Source organism: Chaetomium strumarium, assembly GCF_033439665.1.
Source record: "Chaetomium strumarium strain CBS 333.67 chromosome Unknown B0T15scaffold_6, whole genome shotgun sequence".
Classification (NCBI taxonomy): domain Eukaryota; kingdom Fungi; phylum Ascomycota; class Sordariomycetes; order Sordariales; family Chaetomiaceae; genus Chaetomium; species Chaetomium strumarium.
In genome coordinates, this window is record NW_026944434.1 from 2,638,238 (window position 1) to 2,664,027 (window position 25,790).

General features: G+C 54.2%; 6 protein-coding genes and 1 non-coding gene across 7 annotated transcripts; 4 read left to right on the forward strand and 3 right to left on the reverse strand.

Annotated features, from left to right (window-relative positions):
• The first annotated feature begins 1,608 nt into the window (after window positions 1–1,608).
• On the forward strand, window positions 1,609–8,218 carry B0T15DRAFT_280740 (uncharacterized protein). The gene is made up of 3 exons (XM_062863574.1): window positions 1,609–2,190; window positions 2,258–7,604; window positions 7,690–8,218. Exons 1-3 carry the CDS (start codon window positions 1,715–1,717, stop codon window positions 7,750–7,752), a joined length of 5,886 nt encoding a protein of 1,961 aa, XP_062719396.1. The 5' UTR covers window positions 1,609–1,714; the 3' UTR covers window positions 7,753–8,218.
• Window positions 8,219–8,277: 59 nt separating this feature from the next.
• Window positions 8,278–8,380, reverse strand: B0T15DRAFT_t187. Its single transcript has one exon. It is a non-coding gene; the product is annotated as a tRNA-Val (tRNA).
• Window positions 8,381–9,401: 1,021 nt separating this feature from the next.
• On the forward strand, window positions 9,402–10,852 carry B0T15DRAFT_540780 (ferritin-like superfamily). The gene is made up of 4 exons (XM_062869807.1): window positions 9,402–9,753; window positions 9,838–9,941; window positions 10,025–10,246; window positions 10,334–10,852. The coding sequence occupies exons 1-4, from the start codon at window positions 9,652–9,654 to the stop codon at window positions 10,563–10,565; spliced, it is 660 nt and encodes a 219-aa protein (XP_062719397.1). The 5' UTR covers window positions 9,402–9,651; the 3' UTR covers window positions 10,566–10,852.
• A 3,818-nt stretch (window positions 10,853–14,670) lies between these two features.
• Window positions 14,671–15,978, forward strand: B0T15DRAFT_540788 (uncharacterized protein). The gene is made up of 2 exons (XM_062869808.1): window positions 14,671–15,023; window positions 15,107–15,978. Exons 1-2 carry the CDS (start codon window positions 14,831–14,833, stop codon window positions 15,733–15,735), a joined length of 822 nt encoding a protein of 273 aa, XP_062719398.1. The 5' UTR covers window positions 14,671–14,830; the 3' UTR covers window positions 15,736–15,978.
• B0T15DRAFT_560767 (uncharacterized protein) lies at window positions 15,839–17,157 on the reverse strand (the record flags this gene model as incomplete). Its single annotated transcript, XM_062870537.1, has 3 exons — window positions 15,839–16,207; window positions 16,276–16,747; window positions 16,836–17,157. The coding sequence occupies 3 exons, from the start codon at window positions 17,155–17,157 to the stop codon at window positions 15,943–15,945; spliced, it is 1,059 nt and encodes a 352-aa protein (XP_062719399.1). The 3' UTR covers window positions 15,839–15,942.
• A 1,104-nt stretch (window positions 17,158–18,261) lies between these two features.
• B0T15DRAFT_385027 (putative glucan 1,3-beta-glucosidase precursor) lies at window positions 18,262–21,255 on the forward strand (the record flags this gene model as incomplete). Its single annotated transcript, XM_062864271.1, has 1 exon — window positions 18,262–21,255. A coding segment is annotated over one exon (2,994 nt), but the record flags the coding sequence as incomplete, so codon positions are not given.
• Window positions 21,256–21,646: 391 nt separating this feature from the next.
• On the reverse strand, window positions 21,647–22,700 carry B0T15DRAFT_540790 (uncharacterized protein). Its single transcript, XM_062869809.1, has one exon. The coding sequence runs from the start codon at window positions 22,379–22,381 to the stop codon at window positions 22,121–22,123; it is 261 nt and encodes an 86-aa protein (XP_062719401.1). The 5' UTR covers window positions 22,382–22,700; the 3' UTR covers window positions 21,647–22,120.
• Window positions 22,701–25,790: the final 3,090 nt, after the last annotated feature.

The following is a 25,790-nucleotide window of genomic DNA, read 5'->3' on the forward strand; positions in this document are numbered from 1 at the left end:
TGATGATCCGTTGCTCGTTGTCGAGCAGTTTAACTAGCAGGACGATCTTGACCTGATGGTTGGATGCGGAAAACCACCATCTCATAATAGGACGGAGCTGGGTGAGGGACATTGAACAGCCGGCCCCGATCACCAGCGTTGGCTACGCATTCTCCCGTCCACGCTCTGGCACGGGCTTACCACAAGAGCGGCCTTCTCCCGCACCACCACCGGGTTGGTCACGTCGAAATGTACTAGACCCTGAAGGCCAGAAATGTTCGCCAGGATGTTTCCTTTGTTGGCGCATACGTTTGCCAACCATATGGTTGAGTTGCCGACGGGGATACTAATGCCGGCTGCTTGGAATCGTGACAATCAGGATACTCAAGTGCTCCAAGTAGTGAAAACGAACTCCACGGACATTGCGGCGGATTTCGGTGAAATGGGTAGGGGACACGACTATTCATCGAGCCAGCACCATACCTATACTGAGTATACATTGAGGCGAGGTAATATTCCTCTAACAATTAGACAATCGCACTTGTCTCTACTAGAGGCTCTCTCGATCTCCTGAGTGAGATCCTCTAGATTAAGCGAATTGCTTATTGGGGACTCCATTTCCGCATACCTATGTAAATCCTCCAAGTCCAGCGCTACCTAGGTAGTACCGAAGCGGGGGCGGTCGATGCTGCTGCGGGGGTGGAGATTGATGAGGATATTACCGTGCTTGACAGTCATGAAGATTCCATGGTGGAGTGCGATGCTGGTGTAAACGGTGGACGTTGGGGGGTTGGAGACTCGCACAGACTCAGAAAAAAAATATGGTGGCTGCAGTGCCTCGGTGAAGGATTGACGCGAGGATGGTAAACGTAAACAACCTGGTGCCTACCAGGTAGGCATGAGTAAGGCACGGGTCACGTGTCCGTGCAGCAAATCGCGATACTACTAAGATACGGATGTTAAACCCCGCAATGGGCCCGACCTCTGAACTGTGAACACGCGGGCTTGGCACGCCTGCAATTGGTTCGAGCTTGCAGTTCTGTGATACCTTGACGACTTCACTCGTCAAACTCCAACAGTTGTTTCTTATTACCGGTCCGCCGCAAGACATCAGCCTGGACACAGAGCCGAGTTTTGTACCTACAGGATACAACTGCATATTGTATGGTCACTTGGGTGGCATTGTGTGCTCTCCGATCGGCTTGCAGGCCACATGAAGGTGCGCGCCTCGAGAGATGCCCTTTCCCAATAGCTCTGTCCCGGCAGGTGGCGAGTGCCAGGAATTCGCCGGACCCAGCCTGCCAGCGTACGAGTACCGTTGGGGTTCATGTGCTCTCGAGCCAACCAACAGTTCCATCGAGCCACTTGATTCCCGGGCGAGGAACACGATAGCTAATACCCATCTCCCAGACTCTCCCCTTCTGAACACTGAACACTTGATTGCCGAGACAGACCCCTTGCGCAGCGCATCAAGCGACAAGCACAGTGTGTTCCACCGGACCGCACCGGACCACACCAACATCTGCCTCGGTGGGCGAAATGGTGGAGAAGACTTCTCAGCAACAGAATTAGACTTACTTTTGTCGCCGCCTATATTGCGCCTTTCCTCAACGACTTCTCTTCTGCCGTCGCCCCTCGAGCCGTGAACCCCTCGGGCTCAGACATCGCTGCCGCTCGCGAATTTGGCCGACCGCCCGAGCACGATCGTATCGCTTAAGCACAATATCAAAGGGCAATGGACGAGTCGTTCGAAACACACTTAGGCTCTGCCGCGGCATTTGCTGCCTCGGCCGGCCGAGCAGCGCACCCGTCCCTCTCCGGCCTGTTCACCGCAGTGGAGACGATTTCGCGTGCCACTTCACCAGGTCTTCCATGTGGCGAGCACCAGAATGAAGAGGACAAGAAGCGTTATCGACCCCGCACCTTCAGCTACTTCCGGCTGCTCCCCTTTGAGGTCGAGGACGACGCGCACCGGGATGCTGCCCTTCGCGGCATCCTTAGGAACCTCTACACATCCATAATGGCTGAGGACTTCTCCCCCGGGGCAATGCATTGGACGCGCGAGCTTCAAGGGTGGCTGAATCTCAAATTCGAAATGACAAGAGACCTCCGCGCTCGCTTGGTTCACTTGTACTACCATCTTGCTCTGGCCCCCGGTCTAGACTTCACCAGCGCGGACCGCTTTTCGCGTATGGTTATAACGCTGACCAGGTTAGATTCACGGCGTGTCCCACCAACCATGCGCACTTTTTTGGATACTGACGGGTCAAAATTCTAGGAAAAAGCATTACCTGAGACCTGGCGAAGACCTCACCCTCGACTGGCGGCCGTTATGGAAGGAGATCAAGGCTCTGGTCTTACCGCAGGAAGGTGCCTCGCACCAGTCTATGAGGAGACGAGCGCAAAAACATCTTTTGAAGTTATGTTTGCACACAAGCTCTTACTTTGATCCAGCAGAGCGGCGGGCTATTCTGGAGGAGGTGCTTCCCTATTTCAGCACCTCGGCCACCATGTCAAACGCCTACATTGTCGTCGGTGTCCTCAACGCGATGTTGCCCACCGGCCCCGCACCGCCCACTGAGCCACAATCACAGCCATCAGACTTCGTTCCGACCTTCTTCCACTTATGGTCTCTCATGACGCGGTCGAAGGTCTTCGACGTTTGTTTCATTGACATCTTCTCGCGCATGGCTCGGGACTACATGGGCTGCACCCATGTTCCCTTTACTGAACATGGCATCTTCACCCGCGAGCAGTCTGACCTTATCTTCACGGCCATCCTGAGATTGACTGAGATTCCCGTCGGCCAAGCCAATTCGCCGTACAGTAGTCTCGATTACGCTTCAGGGTTAGGTGCTTATTTTGAGAAGGATAGGAAGAAGTACCCTGTCCCGTACATGATCGCGCGCTGGATCACACACTCCATGTCACCTCTGTGCCTAGGGCGGGAGAGCTCTGTTCTGGCCAACCTCGAAGGGCTGATGGAGTCCATTGACACATTCTTCCACCCGTCGAACCAAGGGTCATGGACGGTTTTCCTGGCCCAGCTTACGTTCTTCTTGACGGACATCTTCGTCTCGCGCTGGAACCGCGAGCAGAGCGGCGAGCTGGACGTGCCCCCAGAACGCAAGATAAACGACGAGTTGAAGAAGCGTTTTGTTCTCTCCCTTAAGGAAGTGACCTTCATGGGCCTCTTCTCCAAGAGTAGCAAAGTCGTCAACTACTATTACTCGGCCCTGCAAGGGCTCGCCTACCTGGAACCAGACCTGATGCTGCCTGGCGCTCTCCAGCGGTTCTACCCCAGCCTGCAGGGGCTCGTCGAGGTCCACCGGACGACATCTAGTCTTTGCGGCCTACAGGTGGTCGCCAACATCATGTCGAAGCACAAGGGGTACCGCTGCCATATCACCGCCTTACTGGCGCTTGCGCTCCCTGGGATTGATGCGAACGATTTGGGCAAGACGCAATACACGCTCAACTTCATCCAGAGCGTGGCTTACAGCATCCCATTCGTCCCATTGGTCCATGAGGGTGATGACATCCACGACACGAGCCTTGCGATGCAATGGGTGCAGGCCGAGATGGAGAGAATGGAGCGTGAGGGGCAGGATGTCAAGATATGCTACAGGGAAGAGCTGTCAGACGAGGATGAGGCCCGGATTCTGCGCTCTTCAACTGCGGGCCTGGGCGAGTTCGTCTTGGCACTGCTGGGCAAGGTCTTCGCCTTGCTGGAGAACCTCCCGGATTCAAGCCATCTCCGCACGGGCTCCCCGGAGGACAATGTCATAAACACGCTCCCCGCAGCTCTCACGCCCCTCTTCGCTTCGCTTTCTCCAGAGCTTTTCGACATGGCCTTGGAGAAGCTGGCGGCATTCGTTTCCAGCCACGTCGTCCACCAAGCTCGTGATGCGATGGCTTGGATCTGCAACGCCCTGTGCAAGGTCAACCCTAAGAAGACCCTGAAGGTGTTCATTCCCATGCTGATCGTCAACATCCGCAACGAGATTGATTATAACGGCGCAGCATCGGACCGGAGCAGTGGCACCGAGGTGCTCCCTAGGGATCGGGCGCTTGTCTGGCACGTCAGCATGTTGAGTATGTGCGTCGTTCATGTCGGCGCGGAGGTCTTGAAGTACAAGAAGGAACTCTTCGAAATCGCGCAGTACATGCAGGAGAAGTGCCGGGGATTGCCCACGATCCATATCTCCAATTACATCCACCATCTGCTCCTCAACCTGACGCACACTTACCCTATTGACAACGGGCTCTATGAACCAGACGTCATCGCTCGCGGCCTGAGCATCCATGACTGGGGTCGCACAACGGCCCCGTCGGAGCTCACCATAAAATGGCACCGCCCGTCGCCTGCCGAGATCCTCTTCGCGGTGGAACTCTTCGAGAGTCAGACAAGAAGCGCCGTGGAGAGGCTTGAGCAACTCATGAGCGACAATCCGCCAGTCAGCAGGAAAGGGAAGAACAAGGAATGGTCGGATGAGGTATCGCGGAGTCTGACAGCCCTTCGGTTGATCATCTCCGGCGTTGCTACCCTACTCGACCCGGCCCGCGCCTCCGGGGAAAAGACCAGCCAAGCCGCAAACGGTGATAGAAGGACAGATGGAGACGGTGACGCAATGATGGAGGAGGATGACGATCCGCTCGCCGAGGTCGCGGACGACGACGAGCTCAAGCGCCAGTTCCACTATCCCGCCGGATATCTTCTGAGTCCCGAAGACCCGGTGTACGACCGTATCCATGATCTGCGTGAGGATATCGGAAGGCTCCTTTCGAGGACCCACGCCTTCCTGAATGCGAACCAGGAGGACGATGTTGCATGTTTCACCGCGCTGTATGCAGCGTGCAGAACTTGGATCACGGATGTCGGCATCGAACGTTCCGCACATCCGCTCGAGCGACTTGTCCGGTTGTACAAGGCTGATATTTCACCCTTCAAGATCAGCGGACTGCGAAAGGTGTACCCGCGCCCGCTGCTCATCAAACGGGCCGATGCATACCAACTCCAGCGAGTCAAGTATAACTCGGCCTATCGCAAGAAGAGCGAGCTGGATAAGCAGCTGCTTCTCGACCTCGCTGAGTCTTGCACATCCTCGTATGCAGACGTGCGCCGCGTAGCACAGGGCGCCCAGGAGTCCTCGCTCAAGGTGCTCCTGGGAGGCCGGCCACTCGTCATCCCCGTGATTCTGGACAGGCTGCGCAAAGCGCTCGAGAATAACGACCACGACCGCATCAAGGGAGCAATGTACACGCTGCTCTTCACGACTCTGATCAAGACGGCCATGCGGGACTGGCGATTCGCCCCAGACCTCATGCGACTGTACATCCAGACCGCGTCTGTCGACAAGGCGTCAATCCAGAACCTCGGGTCTTCCGCCCTGTATTCGCTTCTCGAGTTTGGAAAGCCCCTTGAGCGCATGATCATCTTTGACCGGGATGTCGTTGAGACTATTCACCCCGCTGAGGACTGTTCGGCCACGATCAAGCGCCGAAACGACTTCATCAAGGAACGTCGCAAAAAGGTTGAGGCGAAAAAGGCCTCCCTGGGCGTGGAGCTCACCAAGAAGGCGCGCGAGTCCCACTGGAAGATCGCAAACAGGTGCACGATATTCGCGCTGAATCTATCCTTGCGATTCGATACTCTCGCCGACCCGGAATTCGTCGACCTCGTAGCCAGGGGCGCCAACGACCAGCACCCTAGTCTGAGGTCTAATTTCTCGTCGGCCTTCTCAACCATCTTCGCGGCTGTCGACATGCGAGCCGTGTACGGTCACGACTATAAGAAGTTCCTGACCGAGGACGAGATCGACGAGAACAAGTTCGAGATCTCAGTGCCCAGTGACGACCCCCTCGTGACCGAGAAGTTCCTAGCTCAGTTCGAGAAGTATGATGACGACCCCGACTACTTTGTTGACAGCGACTACGCAGGGTGGTTGGTGTGGGGGAAAAAGATCACGGTCTTCCGCGCCAACCCCAAGCCGTTCCTAGCATACGACGAGCTCGAAGAGAAGGTGCGGGACCAACTCGGACAGATCATCACCAAGGACTGGTTCAAGACATGCTTCGGCTATCTCAAGCAGGAGCCGAGGGACGCTGGGGCGGATCGCTTCCGGATGCAGAATCTCATTCTCCTTATGAACGTTTTCGATTTGATGCACTACGGCAAGACGGTCGCCACGTTTGACGACGTTGTGGAGTTGGTCAAGGAGGTCTATGGGGACGGCAGCGATAAGCACCAGCACCGGGCGACCGCCGAGATCCTCGGGGCGTTGCTTACGGGAAGCATTGACGACCCCAAAGAGATACGGGACCGCGTCTGGGGCTTCGCCGCTCCGATGATGCTCAAAATCATCGCGGATGACCTGACCCCTGACAACCTGCCACACTGGATGACATGTTTGCATGTCATCATCGACGGGAAGGATCCCCGACGGTCCCGGGAACTGACCGAAGCGTTGGCATCGTTCCGGCTTGACAGGAACTCGAATGCGGCCTTCAAGGAGTCGTCCAAGGTACAGCTCATCGAGTTCATCATTAATGATGCCGGGTGGCATTTCCGTCACGAGAAGCCGGTGCTTGAAGACTGCCTTGCGCACCTGGACCACCCATACAAATCGGTGCGGGAGTCCATCGGTAGGATCATCGCCACCATCTACCGCACGCGGTACCACGAGTCCTTCAAGGACGTGTCGACCCTGCTTGAGCTGAACAAGGCCGAGTCCTCGATCGGCATTCGCGCCTACCAGCCTTCCGAAGAGTTCTCCGCCACCATCAGGGACGTGTTCGCCCGCCTCGAGAAGTGGCGCCAAGAGCGGACTCCAGGGCAACAAACGCCCTCCAGCTATACCTCGGGCTCGAAGACGGTGCTTATCTGGCTCGACAACATGCTATCCTCGCACGAATGCATGCAGCTCGTGCCCTTCTTCCCGGACCCATTCATCGACCAGCTCCTGCATATGATGGACGTCAAGGAAGACCCGGAGCTCATGAAGCTCGCCTACCACGTCTACCGGCACCTGCCCAACATCCCCTTCCGCTCGGGCGAAGACGACGCCTTCATCGCGGCCCTCATCCGCGTCGGCAAGACGGCTGCTTCGTGGCACCAGCGCTTGCGCGCCCTCGTCAACATGCAGGTCGTCTACTTCCGCCGCCTGTTTCTCACACAGCCGCAGCAGCGCCAGATGCTGTTCGACGCGGTCGGCGACATGCTCGGGGACCCGCAGCTCGAGGTCCGCGACTGTGCCAGCGCCACCCTGGCCGGCATGATCCGCTGCTCGCCCGCGTCCATCCGGAACCCGATCATCTACCAGCTGAAGGACCGCTTCGAGCGCGAGCTGCAGCTGAATCCGATGCCCAAAAAGAAGGTGCCAGGTACCGACACACCCGTGGACCTCCAGAAGCAGATCGTGCGGCGGCACGCCGCCGTGCTGGGGCTTGGCGCGCTCATCGAGGCCTTCCCCTACGCCACCCCGCCGCCCAAGTGGATGCCCGAGGTACTGGCGCACTTGGCGTCGCGGGCCGCGAGCGACCCGGGCGTGGTGGGCAAGGCAACCAAGGCGATTTTGGCCGAGTTCAAGAAGACGAGGCAGGATAGCTGGGGAGTGGATCAGAAGGTTTGTTCTTTGTCTTCTTACTTTCTCCAACCCGCGGTGGTTTGTGACAGAGGTTGGATGTGCTAACTACTATGTGCTTCTTCAGTACTTCACAAGTGAGCAGCTCGAGGACTTGGAGGGCGTGCTCTGGAAGAGCTACTTTGCGTAAGCAGACGATAGAGGGTATGCTAGGGTTGGGGGGTGGCGGTGTGGCAGAAGCACAGCGGACTGTCTATGCAAGGATTAGCGCTAGAGATGAATACGTTGTTGTTAGTATAGCTCAAGAACAAGGGACGGGAGCATAACCAGATGCATATATGAATGCCCTCGTTGCATCGTGGGAAGTGTTGTTCGGGTGGGTGGGATGGCTTAATGAGGGGAGAAGGTTAGAATGGAAATTGGGCATTGATGCAAGGGTAGTTCTTCAAATAGGCCTGTGTATGACTATCAGTCGGTTATGTTTCCCCGATAGATGGCGAAGGCTGGGGGTGGTGCGGTGTTGGATGGACAAGGCCTGAAGAGCATTCGAATAACAACAGAGCGTTCTGTCTGACCAGAATCCTGAATGCAGCTGGGAATACACAGAAGAGCAATATTCTACTTGTTCCGGTTTGTGTGTAGCAATTCACTCATGGGTCAGAAGCACAAGACAAAAAGGGGGGTTCGCGAAACCCATACAACCAGACCAAAAAGATGACCGACCCAGGGATCGAACCTGGCACCTTCTCGGTGGGAAGAACCCCAGTTAAATTCAACTTTTTGTGAACGAGACGTGATAACCACTACACCAGTCGGCCGTTGGCTGAACGCGTCGGACTTTGAGTCTATCGCGGGGTGACTTGCCAGCTCGCCGTCTTTGTAACAAATGAATGCAGACAGGACGGCCATACCGGATGCTTTCGAAATCGGACAAGTTTCAATTCCAGAGTGGCAACAGTGGGCTTGTGAGATGATAGCCCTTGAAATCAGTTCCTTCCCACTATAGGTACTTGACTCAACGGTAATGAATGCTTCAGGTCTGACTTCATATGCCGTCATTGGTTCCTGAACTAAACCATCACAACCGGTGTGCACATAGCTGCTGGCCCCTGAGTGAATAGTACGGTGCTGGACAATTTGAATGTCGTGGCTAATATGATAAGATGAGGGGTTGTTGCGGCTCTTTACTGGGAAACTGGCGAAGTCGTCGGGCGGCGGAAGGATGGAGCTTGGAGGATATGTGATAATGAGAGGGAGTCTGACTCTGAGGGACCTGTGAAGAGAGAGAGGAGGAACGAGAACCGCAACCCCGACATCCATTAAATATCGAAAGTGTGACGGATACTACATGTTAGTTCCACGCTAACTTCCCTCTTGCTAAGCTTATTAATGATGTTAAAGTCCAGAGTGCCAGCCGAAAAGGATCATCTAGGTGGTTTGCCCCTTTCTTCTTTGGCTAGTTTACATTTGACAACGACAACCAATGCCCTTTGAACCATCCAGTGCTTGCAAAACTCACCAAGGTTCTTTATGGCCTCCGCATTCGTGTTGTGACAAAGCTCGCTGTTCTTTCCCCGTTTGGGCCAACGATCAGGCTCAAGTGCGAGGAGTTTGAGGACGGTGTTCCAGGATAGTAGGCCAACAGTGTCTAGATTGTTCTGGGGAAAGTTGCAGACCTCGGCTAATATCGCATACTGAGCCATTGAATAAATAGAATACCTATGTAACCGCGCTTGGCCTGTGGAGTAATTCATGATTCACGAAGAGGGGGTGTGATGTAGTGATGTCAGGGTGACGGAATAACGGGGGTGGAATCAGTGGATAGCACAAAACCATCATCCCACGAGCAGTTGCGATCGTCTTGAACTGCATACCATGAAAGCGAGGGGAAACTATTGGTTTCCACTCGTGGTGTGATCAAACATCATTATTTCTATGCGCCTCTAAGCTATAACAGATACATATTATCGGTGCAACATTGCGGGGAATAAGAGAAGTCCCCCTTTCTTCCTCAGCTTTGTAACCTACTTTGTCAATAGTAGACCAACTAGGGCTCCTAAAGTCGAAACATCGTGCACCATCACACAACATGTCCAGCAAACAAGAAGTCTTGGAAGCCATCAAACAGCTCTCGGACAAGAACCTTGACACTGAAGTCCGGGCAACCGGTTTCAAGGAGGAGCTTGAAGAGGCACGTATTCCGTTCCACTTCCGATGTATACGGTCTGTCGCATAGTAAAGAGTCCTGAGTCGCAATGCTCTACCGGTTATCTAGGCAATCCGCGGACACATCCACATCGAGCTCCAGGCCTGGTTCTTCTTCCGAAAGCTCAGCAACGATTGCGGCCGGTCGAACGTGGCACTGCATGGGTTCGGCACGTACGTCTCCCTGCTGGAACCACTATCATCATGAACTACGTACTCGGTAAAACCTCGCTGACTCATGGGATCGATCCTTCAAGTCTCTGGAAGCGCTCCATGGTGGAATGCCTCGCCGACGCCAACTGGCTGGAGTCATACCTGTCCCAGCGGGGCGGCCGCTCCAGGCCCACTGCCATTGAGGCGCCGACGGTTTCCTGGCCCGACGACCCGGTAGATCCGGTGAGGCCGGTGTATGAGGCCCTGAAGGTTGAGAAGAACCTGCTTGAGGACCTGCAGCGGCTGTGCGCGACATGCAGCAAGTGGTATGTACCAAGATGGGTGTCACTCACTTATGCCATCAAGAGTTTGTCAGAAGGACAGCAGCTGACATGCCTACACATGACATGCAGCGGCGATGGTGCGGCCGAGGACGCTATCCAGACCCATTTCCTGCGTAAGGAGACGCGCCATGTGAAGGACATGGGCGATTTGCTGCAGCAGTGCGTGCGGGTGAGCAAGCAGGCCGGGCACGGACTGTACCATCTTGATAAGGAACTGAGGGAGAACAACGGGGTGGTGCCTTGGGGCATGCGAAACGACCCGGATACTCTCACCGAGGAGCTGTACAATGTGAATGTGTGATTGGAGGGGCCCGAGAGATGCAGGATCATCGGAGGTTCGGGCAGAATGGTTTTGTGTGTTCATGGCTTTTTGACCCCGAAACCATGCTAGTTTTTGAAAAGAATGTAAGTACTAGTATCGTGTATGCTGGGCAGAAGGGGAGCAACGGAAATCGAGGATTCATTCGGGACAGGAACTCGTTTGATCACTGCCTCATGCACCAGGTCTCCTAGGTTCTAAACAATCATGCCATTGTTCAGACAAATGAGACGAGAGACTGTACCAGATGTAGCCATGCAAATTGAAACCAACGGGGTCTGCTGACTTGAATATGCCGAATCCGGCGTCTCTATCAACATCTTTGTGACTTTGTCTACAATGACAGTGATAATATTCCTCAGAATGTCGGCACTCCTCCCGATGGATCAACATTGCATGCTCCCTTGACGATTTTGTATTGGAAGGAAGTAAGTCCTAAGAACGCAGCTGGCTTACAGATCGACTTCCAGTTTAGTGTTAATAAGGTAGCTGGGAGTTACGAGTTACCCCTGATACTAGTTCGACCACTAGTGGGCCATATGTATGCATTAAGCATTGCCATGACTGAGATCAAAGCTTAATTAACCACCATGAAAGCGAAGATAGAGTAAAGTCTTACCATTTTTACGTTACCCCGGGTAGAAACTGAAAATCACAGCTTGTTATCATGGTTTGAGCTCTAAGTCCGAGGTAGTCCGCCATTCTGGCTCCGGTGAGAACGATCTAAGAGCTAGAAACTAGGAGTAAATCGTTAGAAGGCTGAACTGTCATCGAGGTCTTCAGAGTTCAGAATAAACCATCACACAAGCAAAATCTCGCGTTTCGCACACTAGCAATTAATGACTTAGCAGGCCCGGGGCCAGCACTCGACCGAAGTTCTACGGTCGAGAACGCGTTCGCGTTCCCGGACCGGCGCTGCCTCCGTAACGGCTCTAAACGGCGCTGTGACGAAACCACAGGCAGTCCTGCCTCTGAAAGGGTTCGCCGGTCGAAGGTAACTGCTGGTCGGACTGTGTGTCTCGGTGAAGCCAAAAGGTTCACAACAATGCTTGCCGCAATGTCTGCATAATAGGTAGAGGCTATTGCTTGTAATTGCTCACTGAGGAAGCTAGCTATCTGAATGAGTGGCAGAATGGTAGAACTATATACAGCTTCCTCCCCTAGGTACCCCATACCTAGATCTTTGGAACATTTGGAACAATTGTTGTTCTTATTGTTCCATTTGGAACAACGTTCCTTGGCGTTGTTCCCCAGGAACAATCGTTCTTGGCATTGTTCCTGATTTCCCCAATCCTCATTGGTTCTTTCTGACTCGTAATGATTGGATACGGGCGCCGCCTGTTGACCATGCAGGTCGGCCCCCACCGGCCTCTGCAGGTTAGTTCATGACAATCTAGTATTTTAATAGGTATACTAAAGCTCGAACAGTTAGAGTTAATTGCCTCTTTATCCTTAACAGCTATAATAGCTACTATTCAACTAACTTCGAGCTCTATTATAAGGAGAATAATATTATTATACTCTATTGTTATGAACTAACCTGCAGAGGCCGGTGGGGGCCGACTTGCATGGTCGACGGGCGGCGCCCATATCTAATCATTACGAGTCAGAAAGGACCAATGAAGATTGAGGGGATTAGGAACAATGCCAAGAACGATTGTTCCTAGGGAACAACGCTAAGGAACATTGTTCCAGATAGAACAATGAGAACAATAATTGTTTCAAATGTTCCAGAGATCTAGGTACAAGATACCTAGGGGAGGAAGCTGTATATAGTTCTACCATTCTGCTACTCGTTCAGATAGCTAGCTTCCTCAGTGAGTAATTACAAGCAATAACCCCTACCTATTATGCAGATATTGTGACTAGCATTGTTGTGAACCTTTTAGCTTCACCGAGACCTATAGTCCGACTAGCAGATACCTTCGACCGGCGAACCCTTTCAGAGGCAAGACTGCCTATGGTTTCGTCACATCTATATATCTCCCTACTTATCTTATATCCTTTAGCTACTCCATATTAAGTATTTTAGCCTATTTAAGATAGTATATAGTAAGTAAACTAAGGAGTTAATATAGGTAAATATAATCTATATTACTAAGGAGAACTTCTTTCTTGAATTCTATACTATTTTCTAAGCTGCTCTAACCTCTAAAAACATTTAAGGAGGTTTTTAAGGTGCTAGACTTGCTCTTTTTAATCCTAAAAAAGTAATTTCATAGCTCGATATGACGAAACCATAGGCAGTCCTGCCTCTGAAAGGGTTCGCCGGTCGAAGGTATCTGCTGGTCGGACTATAGGTCTCGGTGAAGCCAAAAGGTTCACAACAATGCAAGTCGCAATGTCTGCACAGTAATATAGGGCTACCTTACTGCTTGTATTGCTCACTGGAGGACTCCCAGAGCCCTCCCTAACGAATGACTATATACTAGCTACTTTCCTGTGGACGCCCGTGCTCGCCGTCGTCCTCGAGCGTCCATGGTCGCTGGTGCTCGCCAGCGTCCTCGGGCGTCCATACGGTCGCTCTTGGACGCTGTCGTCCACCGGCGTCCGTGTGGGGCATCCTACGGCCTTACGCTTCCTGATTGGTAACCCCATCACCTGCATGGTCCCACTAGGTCGGGTTATATGGTTGGTTCGTAACACTCGATATCCGTCTAAAGACGCTAATGCTCTCGAACTTATAGCCTAATTATAACATAACTATAGATAGTCCTGTCTCTGAAAGAGTTCGCCGGTCGAAGGTATCTGCTAGTCAGACTATAGGTCTCAGTGAAGCTAAAAGGTTCACAACAATGCTATTCGCAATGTCTGCACAGTAAGGTAGGGCTACTCTACTGTTGTAATTGCTCACTGGAGAACTGCCAGAGTCCTCCAGAACGAGTGGCTATATACTAGCTATCTCCTTGAGTGCTCAGTGCTTCGATTTGGATGAGCACCGGGGTGCTCATCGTGATATGCCCCTGATCACTCTGATCGCTTATGTCCTGCAGAGTGCTCAGCGACATTGGCACCTTAGCGTCTTTGCCTGTCTCTGACTGGTCCGCCTGATTGTCCAAATGATTGGCTCGGGACGCCCCTGCGTCCCCACATACGGCCGTCTGCCCTGCAGCCTGCCGTTGGTTAATTCGTGACACAATTAGTGAGGTGGATCTTATCGGCAGCCGCGAAGGCCAAGCCTAGCGCCATACGCAGAGTAGTCTTGAGATATATTCCTAAAGACGATGTAAGACGTTTGACGTGATCGAATAGAGTGAGAGGGAATTGCGTGGTAACGAACATCGAGCTTAAGAACGTAACTTAAGCGAGGGTACTATGGAATATATCCTCAAGCAGTAGCAACACGGTGTCTAATGACCATAGATTGACAGCCTCTTCTCTGGAGGGAGAGAGGTCGACGCACGACGTCTCGCTATATAACGCCAAGGTTAGCGTGAGTAAGACTATTCCTATAGATGTTACATTGCAACGCGTCCGATCATCTGATGACAGGCAACCGAAAGCAAAACAGCAATGGAAGTGACATATAGTCTTGGCTCTCTGTATGGCGCTGACACATGCTCGCTGCTAAGAATCTTGCTAGCGCTGACATTCAGCCACCAGGGGAGAGCTGAGTGTGACTGGCCTGTGTGGATTATAGCTTACCGTGGTTAATTAGCCCACATCATACCCTCATTGCAAACGGGCACTTTCCCGTAGAGGCGGTTGCCCAGACAGCCCTAAAGGAGACTTGAACGTGCTTGCTTGCTAGGCACCAGCTTTCATGTCACCGGTCTAGTTGTCAGACATAGGATCTAGTCTCGGCAGACTCTGCTCAGGAACCTTTGCAGCTTCACCACTTACATTACGCGGTTTGCGAGCGTACAAGAGGAGGCGGAATGATCTAGATTTTGGTTCTTTCAGTATATCAAACCATTGGTAGAAATACCTGATGGAAGATGACCGCTTGGTTGACTAGTATCTCAATCAGGAAATTCTCCGGGTCATAGACGACGTTCTAGACCGCCGGTCACGCTGTGCCTGGAGTGTTCCCGGTCTCGTAAAGCCAAAGCTTTAAACGGCAGAAGTCCAGCTCGCTAGGGTTAGGGTGTTCTCGACTCTGGATGTCCATTGTCGGGGTTTATCTCGTACTCATTCCCCCAACGACAAAAGCGTGGGCATCTTACATATGGGGATGATGGGTGCAATTTCCTCCACCTCTCAACCTCGCGACTCGCCGAAGACCCGAAACTGCAACCCGATAAGCCATGCCTCTCGACCCTTCAGTAGCCACCCTGGTTCGGGTTCGAATCAGCAAACCCCCGACTGCGGCGATGGATTTCGAGGACATCATCGAGGAACTTGCCAAGGCAGCCAAGCCTCTCCTCGACGCTCCCGGTCACCGACAAAGCGCTTGGGGTTTGCTGCAGTCTGATCATGCCACCTTCATGCTGTGTTCATGTGAGTGCGTTCCTGCGTAGGACTTCCCTATTTCAAATTCCCAAGAACAGAGATCACTAATCATCACCCCCCGCTCCGCCAAGTCTGGGACGACCTCGCAGCCGTCAGCGGCTTCAGGACCTCGGCCGCAGCGGAGACAATGGGACACAACCTTGCCATCTTGGGAGATGACCACCCTGACGCTCCTTCGGTGGCGCTCACCACGGTAGACTTCGGAGGCAGCCTTGATTCGCAGGCAGTCTTGCGCCGCCACACTCAGATCCGCCGCGTGTACTTCCCGTCTCCGGTCTCGGACGCGGCGCGCACGGCCGTTCGGCGTCTCCCGGGACTTGTGTACCGCTATGGAGTGGGCATCTCGGGCCAGGATCGCCTTGGGAGGGATACGCAGAGGGCGTACCACAGGGTGCCGGCGGTCGGGTGGTTCGTGGCGGAGGAGATGCTGGGAGAACGTGCCGAGGAGGGGAGGGTTACAACGAAGCAATGGGACGGGAAGGAATGCGACGAGTTAGTGTGCGTTATGTTTTGGAAGGATGGGGAGCGTGAGCGGAAATTCTTGGAGGAAGAGCGGCTCCCCGTTACCGTACCCGGGAGTGAGCCAGGCACCGCGGTTTGGGTTCGCGACATGTCGTTGATGGAGGAGTGGGAGGGGAAACTGGAAGAGGCTGGTGCGGTGGGCTGGGAGGATGAATATGTGGATTTCTGTGTGGTTTGACACGGGCCAGATTTCTCTCCCTTACTTTTGTATTCCATTTTTCTGGTACTGGTTTAACATGCATGGACATTTCCTACATACACGAGGTAGGCAGGTAGTAAAGAGAGCCAAGGGCAGTACAACAGCAGTAAATTGGCGATCAAGGCAAAAGATATCGTCGTACAGAATGAGCTTCAACCGTCACCGTCCACGGTTCTCAGTCCCACTTTAGAGCAGCCTGTCAACCACACCGTTTTCATCGGGGTTAAAGTACTGGTTCCGCCGGTAGAAATACCAGGCCTGGAGGGCAAACCACGTGTACGACTCCGGGTTTCTGAGGATTCTTTGTAGCTGCGCCCTGTTTCCCCTGTTCGCGGCCCTGGCAGCACGGGTGGCAATTAGCCTCGTGTTGACGTCGCCCACAGCGTTGCCTACGGCGTTGTTGACTTGGACGTCGTCGGACTGCGCAGCGCCGAGAACAAGGTGGAACAGCCTATATGGAGGGTGTTAATGTCTTGTCCCATCGCCCACTTAAGGGTTGGTCGAATACTGTCAACTCACTCATGATACATGGTCAATGACGGAGGCGCGTAGCGCTGGAACCCGGGCCCATTCCCGCCATCGGCACCGAGACTTGCTGCTGGAGCCGACGCACCGGAGTTGAACGAGACGGGGCATAGAGTCATGGTGGCCGCATTGGGCGACTCGTCTTGGGTGGCGCCCAGGTTGCTTTCTCCGCAGTAGCTGCTAGTTCCATAGTCGAGATCGAGGACGTAGGTCCCGATCGACGCCGCGAAATAGGGGAGCAGGCCCGGGTTCTGTTGAAACCGCGTCGGGTATTGCTCCTGGATCAGCTTAAAGCGCGTACCGGTGCTCGTAGGAACCAGGATGAACGCTCCGTTCTGGTTTTGCACTGGGTTCGTCCATTGATGCTTGGCAAGCCAGGTATCGTCGCAAAATAACCAGGCTGGCTTCTGCGGATGGTCCGCGTTCTGGCCTCTGTCGAGGAAGTCACGTATGCGGCGGAATGTGTCTGGGGATCGAAACGGAAAAAAAAAATAATGTCAGTCATTCTCATATAGCTTGAGTGTGTCAGCAAGTCCGCTCCCCTATCCACTCACCAATGGCGACGCCACGATCAGCGTCGGTGAGGGCCGAGAGCCAGGTGGTGGCAGCCCGCTGAGCCTGGCCACGCTCATTTTCGCCAATGTCGGGTGTCGTCGAGATCGCGGCCCTCAGCATATTGATTGCGTCCGTGGTCATCTGATCAGCCTCGCTGAAAAAGCCGTTCAGCTGATTTATGCGGGCTTCGCAGTTGCCGCCCGTGTTGGGTCTTGCAAGATTGAAAGCTGCCCGGATGTCGACCAGAGCAAAGGACATGCATGGGAAGAAGAGGATGAGGGCGCGCAAGCACTGCCATGGCGTAAGGAAAGGTCCTGCCATCACGGCGTCTCTAGATGCGGGCCTTAGCGAGGTATCACTGGTATGTCGACAGCATGAGAGAGGAGGGAAGCCAGGGAGCTGTCATATGGCCTCGAGGATGGTCTAGTATTCCATAGTTTACGTCCGAGGTCAACTCAAGGACCTAACCTTTCTCCTATGCCGCGATGAGACGGGTTATTGCTAATCATGCCAATGTAACCCACAACTCCGACAAGTCTCGGAATGAAAAATCCTCGAGCACGACAAGATTGTCACTCATACTCAGACGAAGATGTCCCAAGACTCCCGGTCCGAATACTTTTGCATCTATTGCTTTCTGGCTTACCTGCGGATAGTAACCGCACGCAGGCTGCCACCATTCTAGCCAATAGCGAGGACAAGGACATTGTTAGTGTGCTCATGAGGCTTTGTGGCCTTACTGATCATCGACCGGCGATAGTGATTCTTCGGGTCGCTCCATGTAAGTGTTGCCTAGGGCGTCAGCGTGGGGTAGTGTCCCCTTGTCAATATCATCAGCCCAGCCGTCAGCGTTGGGTAGTAGTACCCTCCCAAAGGAACTCAGCCAAGCGCCATCTTACGGGACGCCCAGGCACGGGAAGGCTTGAACACTTAGTAACAACACTGGTCTAAACGCACCTTCTAATTTGTCGTGATCTCATTGTAGAAGAAGGAGGGTTAATTAGCTTCGCGATGCCGGGGTCGGCGGAGCAGCAATATGCGGACTAATGGATGGCCAGGTCACACCGGATGCTCGTAGTAGAATTGGTCTCCGTTGGGATGGGAGGAAAATACATCTACCAGTAGTCATGACATCACAATTGTATAAGCTGCTGTTGGACAACCTCTCGGTCAGCCACGGACGCCTTTATGAAGGCTCGGGCTGCTCACCATTCTCATCGTTTTCCAGGGAGCTAGCAATCAACCTCGCTACCCGACATGAGGCACTTCATTTTCACTGTGGCCTGCCTCGGCGCAGCTGTGAAGGCTCAAGGAAAGGTTTCACCACTCAGAATTCCAGGCATCTTTGTAAGTCATCACGGGATTCCATCGTACGTCGCCGCATTAGCTTATTAATGGACAATGGGATAGCCCCCGCCCGACTACATGGTGGACAACACCAACAACTTCCACGGAGTTGCCCCTGACAAGGGAACACTCAACGGTCCGATCGTCAACGCCACGGCGCAAGCGGACCTGCGAAACCAAAAGAGCAGTCCAAATGCCACTGCCGTGCACTTCACTACCGAGTATGCCGGAGACCTCCAGGCACGGCAGGACCACGAGTACTGGCTCGCCAACGTCCCTCACGGCATCATGCCCTACCAGAATAACCAGGGGTCCGACTACCAGTTCTACCGTAACGTCAAGGACTTTGGCGCCAAGGGCGACGGGGTGACGGACGACACCATCGCCATTAACCTGGCCGTGTCGTCGGGCAACCGCTGCGGCCTCCCGGAGAACTGCGGATCGACTACCGTCTCGGGGGCGCTCGTGTACTTCCCGCCGGGGACGTACGTGGTCAGCTCGCCCATCATCCAGTATTACTACACGCAGTTCGTCGGCGACCCACTGAACCGGCCTGTTATCAAGGGGGCGCCCGACTTCAGGGGCATTGCCCTCATTGACAGCGACGTCTACATCCCCGGCGGCAACGGTGCCGAGTGGTACATCAACCAGAACCAGTTCTACCGGCAGATCCGCAACATGGTGTTTGACCTGACAGCCATGAACGACACCAACCAGGACGGCGACCAGACGTTTGTGCCGACGGGCCTCCACTGGCAGGTGGCGCAGGCCACGTCGCTGCAGAACCTGCAGTTCATCATGCCGGACCCGCACTTCGGCCCGACCAGCACCGTCGGCATCTTCATGGAGAACGGCAGCGGCGGGTTCGTCAGCGACCTGGAGTTCATTGGCGGGAACATCGGCTTCCGGGCGGGCTCGCAGCAGTTCACGGCGCGGAACCTGCAGTTCTTCAACTGCGGCACGGCCATCAGCATGATCTGGGACTGGGGCTTCACCTGGAAGAGCGTCACCTTCACCAACTGCTTCGTGGCCATCGACTGCTCCGCGATGGGGCAGGGCCCGGACGCACAGGGGACGGGCTCCATCACGTTGCTCGACTCGTCCCTCGTTGCGGTGCCGTTCGCCGTCCCGGTCAACCCGAACTTCATCCCCAACTTCGTCATGGACAACGTCCAGATCCAGAACGTCGACTTCCTCGTCTTCCAACCAGGGTCGACCAACTACCTGGAGGGCCAGGCCGGGCCGATCACGATCCAGTCGTGGGCCATGGGCAAGCGGTATACCAGCGTCGACGGCGAGGGCGGCAGCGTCATCGGGTTTGTGTCCCCGGTGCCGGACAAGTCGCCGCTGCTGCTCGACGCAAACGGTAAGTTCTTCGAGCGCAGCAAGCCGCAGTACGAGAACTTCGGCGCCGGCAGCTTCCTGGTCGCCACCGACTTCCCCAATCTCCGCAACGACGGCACGGGCGACCAGTCCGGAGCCATCAACGGGTTTCTCGAGCTCGCGGCCAGCTCCGGGAACTTCGCCTTCTTCCCGGCCGGCGTCTACCGGGTGGAGTCCACCGTGCTTGTCCCGGCGGGTGTTGTCGTGATCGGCGAGGGCTGGTCGCAGATCATGGGCGCCGGGCCCAACTTCCAGGACGAGAACAACCCGCAGGTGGTGGTCCGCTTTGGCAATGCTGGCGACCGGGGCAGCATGGAGGTCAGCGACATGCTCTTCACGGTGGAAGGCCCCGCGCCGGGGGCCATTCTGGTCGAGTGGAACATCGCGCAGGGCGCGCAGGGCCAGGCCGCCATGTGGGACTGCCACTTCCGCGTGGGCGGCGCCATCGGGTCGCGGATGCAGCTGGAGAACTGCGCGAAGCTGAGCGGCCGGGTCCTGGACGAGTGCAAGGGCGCGTACATGCTGATGCACATCACCGAGCGGGCGTCGGGCTACTTCGAGAACATCTGGATGTGGACGGCCGACCACGACCTCGACAACCAACCGGCGGGGAGCAACACCACCGGCGCCGGCCAGATCGACATCTACACGGGCCGCGGCCTCCTCGTCGAGTCGCAGGGCCCCGTGTGGCTGTACGGCACCTCCTCCGAGCACAACATCTTCTACCAGTACCAGTTCTCCGGCGCGGCCAACATCTACTCGGGCCACATGCAGACCGAGACACCGTACTTCCAGCCCAGTCCGAATGCGCTGCAGGTCTACACGCCCACGGACTCGGACCCGTCCTTCGCCGACTGCGACAATGACGAGCACTGTGTCGAAGCCTACGCCCTGCGCGTGCTCGACTCCACGAACATCTACATCTACGGCGCCGGCTTCTACAGCTTCTTCGACTCGTACACGCAGGACTGCGTCCCGCTGGAAACGTGCCAGAACCGCCTCGTCGAGACCTCCTTCAGCGAGCGTGTTTGGCTCTACGATCTGTACACCAAAGGCTCGATCCAGGCAATCAGCCCCGCGGGCGGTGTGCCGGCGCCGGTTCTGCAGTCGGACGACGGGGTACAGCACGGGTTCACGACCGAGATCAGCGTCTGGCTGCCGCTGGCCCATGACGGCGCCGCGCAATTCGGCGCCAACCCCGACGGAGGCAGCGGCGGTGGCATCGTTTTCGTGGACCCGTCCATCTGGAACGGGACGGACCACACGGCAGCCTGCACTCCGCCGTGTCAAATCGTCCTGCCGCCGTTGAAGCTGCCGACGGCAGCGACCATCAGCTTCCCGCCGTACAGCACATCCATCAGCGAGATATGCGACGACGGGGGCGTGACGGTGCACTCAACCGTCATCAGCATTCCCCCAGTCACCACGACCAAGATCAACTACTGGAACGTCAACGTAACGACCGCGCCGACCACGTTGGTGGCCGAGTCCAGCATCCAGCAGACGCCCTTCGCCATCACGCAGGCCTGCAACGGCATGACCACGACATTCATCCCGCCGCCGTTCCCGCTCCAGACCAGCGACGCGACGAGGAACAATCCGACGGTCACTGTCACGTCCGGACCACCCGGGCCCACCTGCACCGGCGACTGCGGCGACAAGTGCCACCTCTTCTGCGACGGGCCGTGCCTCCTCTGCGCCGCCTGCCTCCCCTGCCTGCCCGGCGGATTTCCTCCCGGCGGACCTCCCGGCGGATTCCCTCCAGGTGGACCCGGAGGTGTCGGCGGCATCGAACCGTGCACCACCATCACGGCCTCGCAGTGCCACAGCGTCTGCAATCCGTCGCCGACGCCGAGCTGCAGCTCCACGTGCTCCTCGGTCCTCTCGTGCAACCCGGACGGGTCCGACGCCACCGAGACGGCCGCACCCATGGTGTCGGCGCCCATGGAGAGCTGGGGCCGCCCGGACACAGACGCTGCCGACGTCACCTCGGTGGGCGACGACATGGGCGACTTCCTCTCGTCCTTCTACGGCGCCTTCCCGCCCACAGCCACCACGACGGGCGGCGGCAGCGAGCCGACCGGCACGCCCTCGCTCGGCATCACGCTGTACTGGGTCAACCAGCTAGTGAATGGGCAGGACCTGACCTCGTACGTCATGCAGTACCGCAGCAACCCCTGCGACCGCGACCCGAACACGCTCTTCGAGCAGACCAACGTGCCTGGCTCGCCGCCGCCCAGCCAGGTCCTGGTGGGCGGCTTCGGCTTTGATCTGCCACCCAACGGGAACTCGTGTTCATGGGATAATGACAACCCCAGCGGGACGGGTGGTGTAATCTGTACGGAAGGGTCCGGCATCATCGTTCGCCATCCGTGCTTCAGGACTGCGGGCACGGGGACTTGCGGTGTGACGGGCGTGTTGGTGACGCGTTATGTGGCCCAGGTCGCGTGTTGATATGAAGAGTTTTTTTCGGAGACAAGAGATGTTGTTAGGTTTTTACTACTTCCATATCAGTGGCTTCCACGCCTATCCATTGCTGCGTCTGTTTGACGCCCTATCCCTTTACCCACTGCGACCGCAAAATCGCGGTCCACTGCCATATGCAGCGCCGTCGACCCGGCCACATCGTAGGCATCGAGATCCGGGCCCGCCTTGCGCTGGTCCAAGAGCAGGCGCAGCGCAACACGCTCTCGCGCCGGTGCAGGACGGCCAGATGCAGCGCCGACCGACGGTCGCGATCCACGTCACCAACCCGTGCACCGTATCCCAACAGCACCCGCACAACTGCTTCGTGGCCCCCAATGACGGCGTACATGAGTGCCGTCCGCCCGTCGGTATCCCGCTCGTTACAGTCCACCTGGCCCTGCTACAGCAGAAGCCGCACGACCCCGCTGGCTAAAGACATAGAGAATAGAGGCTTCGCGTTGCGAAAGCTATTACGCACCATAATACCTCTAACGGGACGCGGGACTCCTGCAACTCCCCAAGCCGCAATTCGAGTTGGTTAAAGTAATCCTGCAACAAGAAGAAAGGGCGCTCTATAACAAAGTTTTAGCATAGTACACTCGTAAAATTAACAAGGGTATTAGCTCTCGTGCTAAGATTAAGAAATAACGTATCTTATCAGCGAGCCGATCATATCAGCGAGCCGATCATATCAGCGAGCCGATCACTTTTTGCCGCAACGCGTCATTTTCACACCCAACATCAATTTTCTCTACAACCTAACATGCCTTCTCCTTCAAAAGAAGCCAGGGTAATCCTGGCACTTGAAGCTTGTCAAAACAACAAAAAACTAAGCCTCCGAGCCGCAGCTAAGCTCTACGACGTACCCTATACAACCCTCCATGACCGATCTACTGGCCGGCTTACACGACGCGATCTTCCAGCCAACTCGCATAAGCTCACCAATCTAGAAGAGAAGGCGATAGTTCAGTATGTGATTGAGCTATCTGTACGCGCATTCCCACCTAGACTAAGTAGGGTGGAAGATATGGCCAACCATCTGCTATACAAACACAGCGCACCCCCTATTGGCAAGCTCTAGGCACATCGGTTTGTTAAACGCCAGCCAGAGCTCTATATATATTATGCCCATCGATACGATTACCAGAGGGCTAAGTATGAGGATCTAAGGATTATTGGGGAGTGGTTTGCACTTGTACGAAACACTAAGGCCAAGTATAGCATTGTGGATAATAATATCTATAACTTTGACGAGACTAGGTTTATAATAGGTATGATCTGCCTAGGCATAGTAGTTATAACCTCGGATGGCCGTAGTAGGGCAAAACTAGCCCAGCCTAGTAATCGCGAATGGGCAACGGTAATCTAGGGAGTCAATACGCTTGGCTAGGCTATCCCGCCCTTCATTATCTTGGCTGCACAATACCACCTCGCCAACTAATATACCAAGTACAACCTCCCAGCAAACTAGCGCATTATAACTACCAACAACGGCTGGACTACCAATACGGCAGGCCTAGATTGGATCAAGCACTTTGACTTCTATATAATACCTTGTATAAAGGGCAAAAAGCGGTTGTTGATCCTCGACGGCTACAAAAGCCACCACTCTACCGAATTCGAGCTCTACTGCCAGGAGAATAACATTATCATATTCTACATACCTCTATATTCCTCCCATAAGCTCTAGCTACTCGATATTAGCTGTTTTAGGCTATTGAAACAGTCATATAGTCGCTAGATTAAGGACTTAATACATGTATATATCAACTACATCAGCAAGCTCGAGTTCCTCTATAGCTTTTATAAGGCCTTCTTTGCTTCTATAATAGAGAAGAATATATAGGGTAGCTTTATAGAGGCTAGCCTAGTACTATATAATCCAGAAAGGGTCCTTTCTATGCTAGACGTAAAGCTTTATATACCGACACCTCTAACCTTACAACCTAGCACTATACAATCTTGGGTCTTCCAAACACTATATAACCCCTAAGAAGCCGAATCGCAGTTAACATTTATCAAGACTCATATTGCCAACCATGAAAACAGCTCTCCAACTTTAATACTAGGTGCTATAGATTAACTTACTAAGGGTACGATAGCTATAATGCACCAGGTGGCCCTCCTTCGGTCAGAGGTCTCTTCGCTCTATAAGGCTAACGAGGCACTAAGCAAGCGCCAGAGAGCCAAAAGAACATATATATAGCTTGGAGGATCACTTACAGTATAGGATGCAAAGAATCTACTAGACCAAAAGGCCGTAGTTAGGGAGGTAGTACAAGAAACGCAGCCGGACGGTCGTGGTATAGGGGGGGGTTGTACGAAGGTTCGGTGCTATGGTGTGTGCGGCAAGCCTGGCCATAATGTACGTACGTGCCAGGAGGTTGTAGAAGGGTCTGATTCAGCTGTTTCTAATGTAATTATAGTTAGTTCCTAGTGTTAGTGTATTATAATTGAGGATAGATGTTTTGGTGTGGTGGAAATTGATCGGCTCGCTGATATAATCAGCTCGCTGATATGATCGGCTCGCTGATAAGATACGTTACGCTATTTCATTTATAGCTAACGTATATTATCAGCGAGCGGGACATATCAGCGAGCGGGACATATCAGCGAGCGGGACATATCAGCGAGCGGGACATATCAGCGAGCGGGACATATCAGCGAGCGGGACATATCAGCGAGCGGGACATATCAGCGAGCGGGACATATCAGCGAGCGGGACATATCAGCGAGCGGGACATATCAGCGAGCGGGACATATTAGCGAGCAGGACACTCTCCACTACTCTATAACAACTACTCTCAATTGCAATGCAACAACACTAAGAACTAACTACAATTACATCAGAAACAAATGAATCAGACCCTTCTGCACCCTCCTGGCAAGTGCGGGCATTATAACCAGGCTTGCCGCACATACCACAGCACCGAACCTTCGTACGATCCCCCCAGCACCACTACCATCCAGCTGTGTTTCTTGCATTACCTCCCCACCTATAGCCCCCTGGCTTACCACCTCCTATACCTCCTGCACAGTAAGTGATCCTCCAAGCCGCACACGTGTTTTTTTGGCTCTCTGGCGCTTGCTTAGCGCCTCGTTAGCCTTACGGAGCAAAGATACCTCTGCCTGAAGGAGAGCCACCTAGTGCATTACAGCTATCGTACTCTTGGTAAGCTGGTCTACAGTAGCCAACATTGAAGTCAGGGAGCTATTTTGATAGTTGGCAATGCGAGTCTTAATAAGCGTTGACTGTGACTTGGCTTCTCGAGAGTTGTATAGTGTCTGGAAGACCTAAGATTATATAGTGCCCAGCCGTAAAGTTGGGGGTATTGGTATACGAAGCTTGATATCTAGCTTCGAAAGCACCCTCTCTAGATCGTACAGTACAAGGCCAGCCCCTATAAAACCACCCTATATATTTCTCTTAGTAATAGAGGTAAAGAAGGCTATGTGAAAGGTATAAAGAAACTTGAGCTTGCTTATATAGTTGATATATACATATATTAAGTCCTCGATCTAGCGACTATACACCTACTTTAACGGCTTAAAGCAGCTAACATCAAGTGGCTGGAGGATGTAGGAGGAATATAGAGGCATATAGAGCGTGATAATATTATTCTACTAGTAGTAGAGCTTGAACTCGGTTGAATAGTGGCTTTGGTAGCTATCGAGGATTAACAACCAGTATTTGCCCTTTGTCCGAGGCGCTATATAGTAGTCGAAGTGCTTGATCTAATCAAGGCCTACTATATTAG

What these genes read in the sequence shown, in the direction of transcription:
- B0T15DRAFT_280740 (XM_062863574.1), top strand. Translation starts at nt 1,715, where the DNA reads ATGGACGAGTCGTTCGAAACACACTTAGGCTCTGCCGCGGCATTTGCT. An exon ending in ATGGTTATAACGCTGACCAG is followed by an intron (nt 2,191 to 2,257) that starts GTTAGATTCACG and finishes TCAAAATTCTAG; the next exon opens with GAAAAAGCATTACCTGAGAC. An exon ending in GCTGGGGAGTGGATCAGAAG is followed by an intron (nt 7,605 to 7,689) that starts GTTTGTTCTTTG and finishes GTGCTTCTTCAG; the next exon opens with TACTTCACAAGTGAGCAGCT.
- B0T15DRAFT_540780 (XM_062869807.1), top strand. Translation starts at nt 9,652, where the DNA reads ATGTCCAGCAAACAAGAAGTCTTGGAAGCCATCAAACAGCTCTCGGAC. An exon ending in TCAAGGAGGAGCTTGAAGAG is followed by an intron (nt 9,754 to 9,837) that starts GCACGTATTCCG and finishes CCGGTTATCTAG; the next exon opens with GCAATCCGCGGACACATCCA. An exon ending in GCACTGCATGGGTTCGGCAC is followed by an intron (nt 9,942 to 10,024) that starts GTACGTCTCCCT and finishes CGATCCTTCAAG; the next exon opens with TCTCTGGAAGCGCTCCATGG.
- B0T15DRAFT_540788 (XM_062869808.1), top strand. Translation starts at nt 14,831, where the DNA reads ATGCCTCTCGACCCTTCAGTAGCCACCCTGGTTCGGGTTCGAATCAGC. An exon ending in CACCTTCATGCTGTGTTCAT is followed by an intron (nt 15,024 to 15,106) that starts GTGAGTGCGTTC and finishes CGCTCCGCCAAG; the next exon opens with TCTGGGACGACCTCGCAGCC.
- B0T15DRAFT_540790 (XM_062869809.1), bottom strand. Translation starts at nt 22,381, where the DNA reads ATGTACGCCGTCATTGGGGGCCACGAAGCAGTTGTGCGGGTGCTGTTG.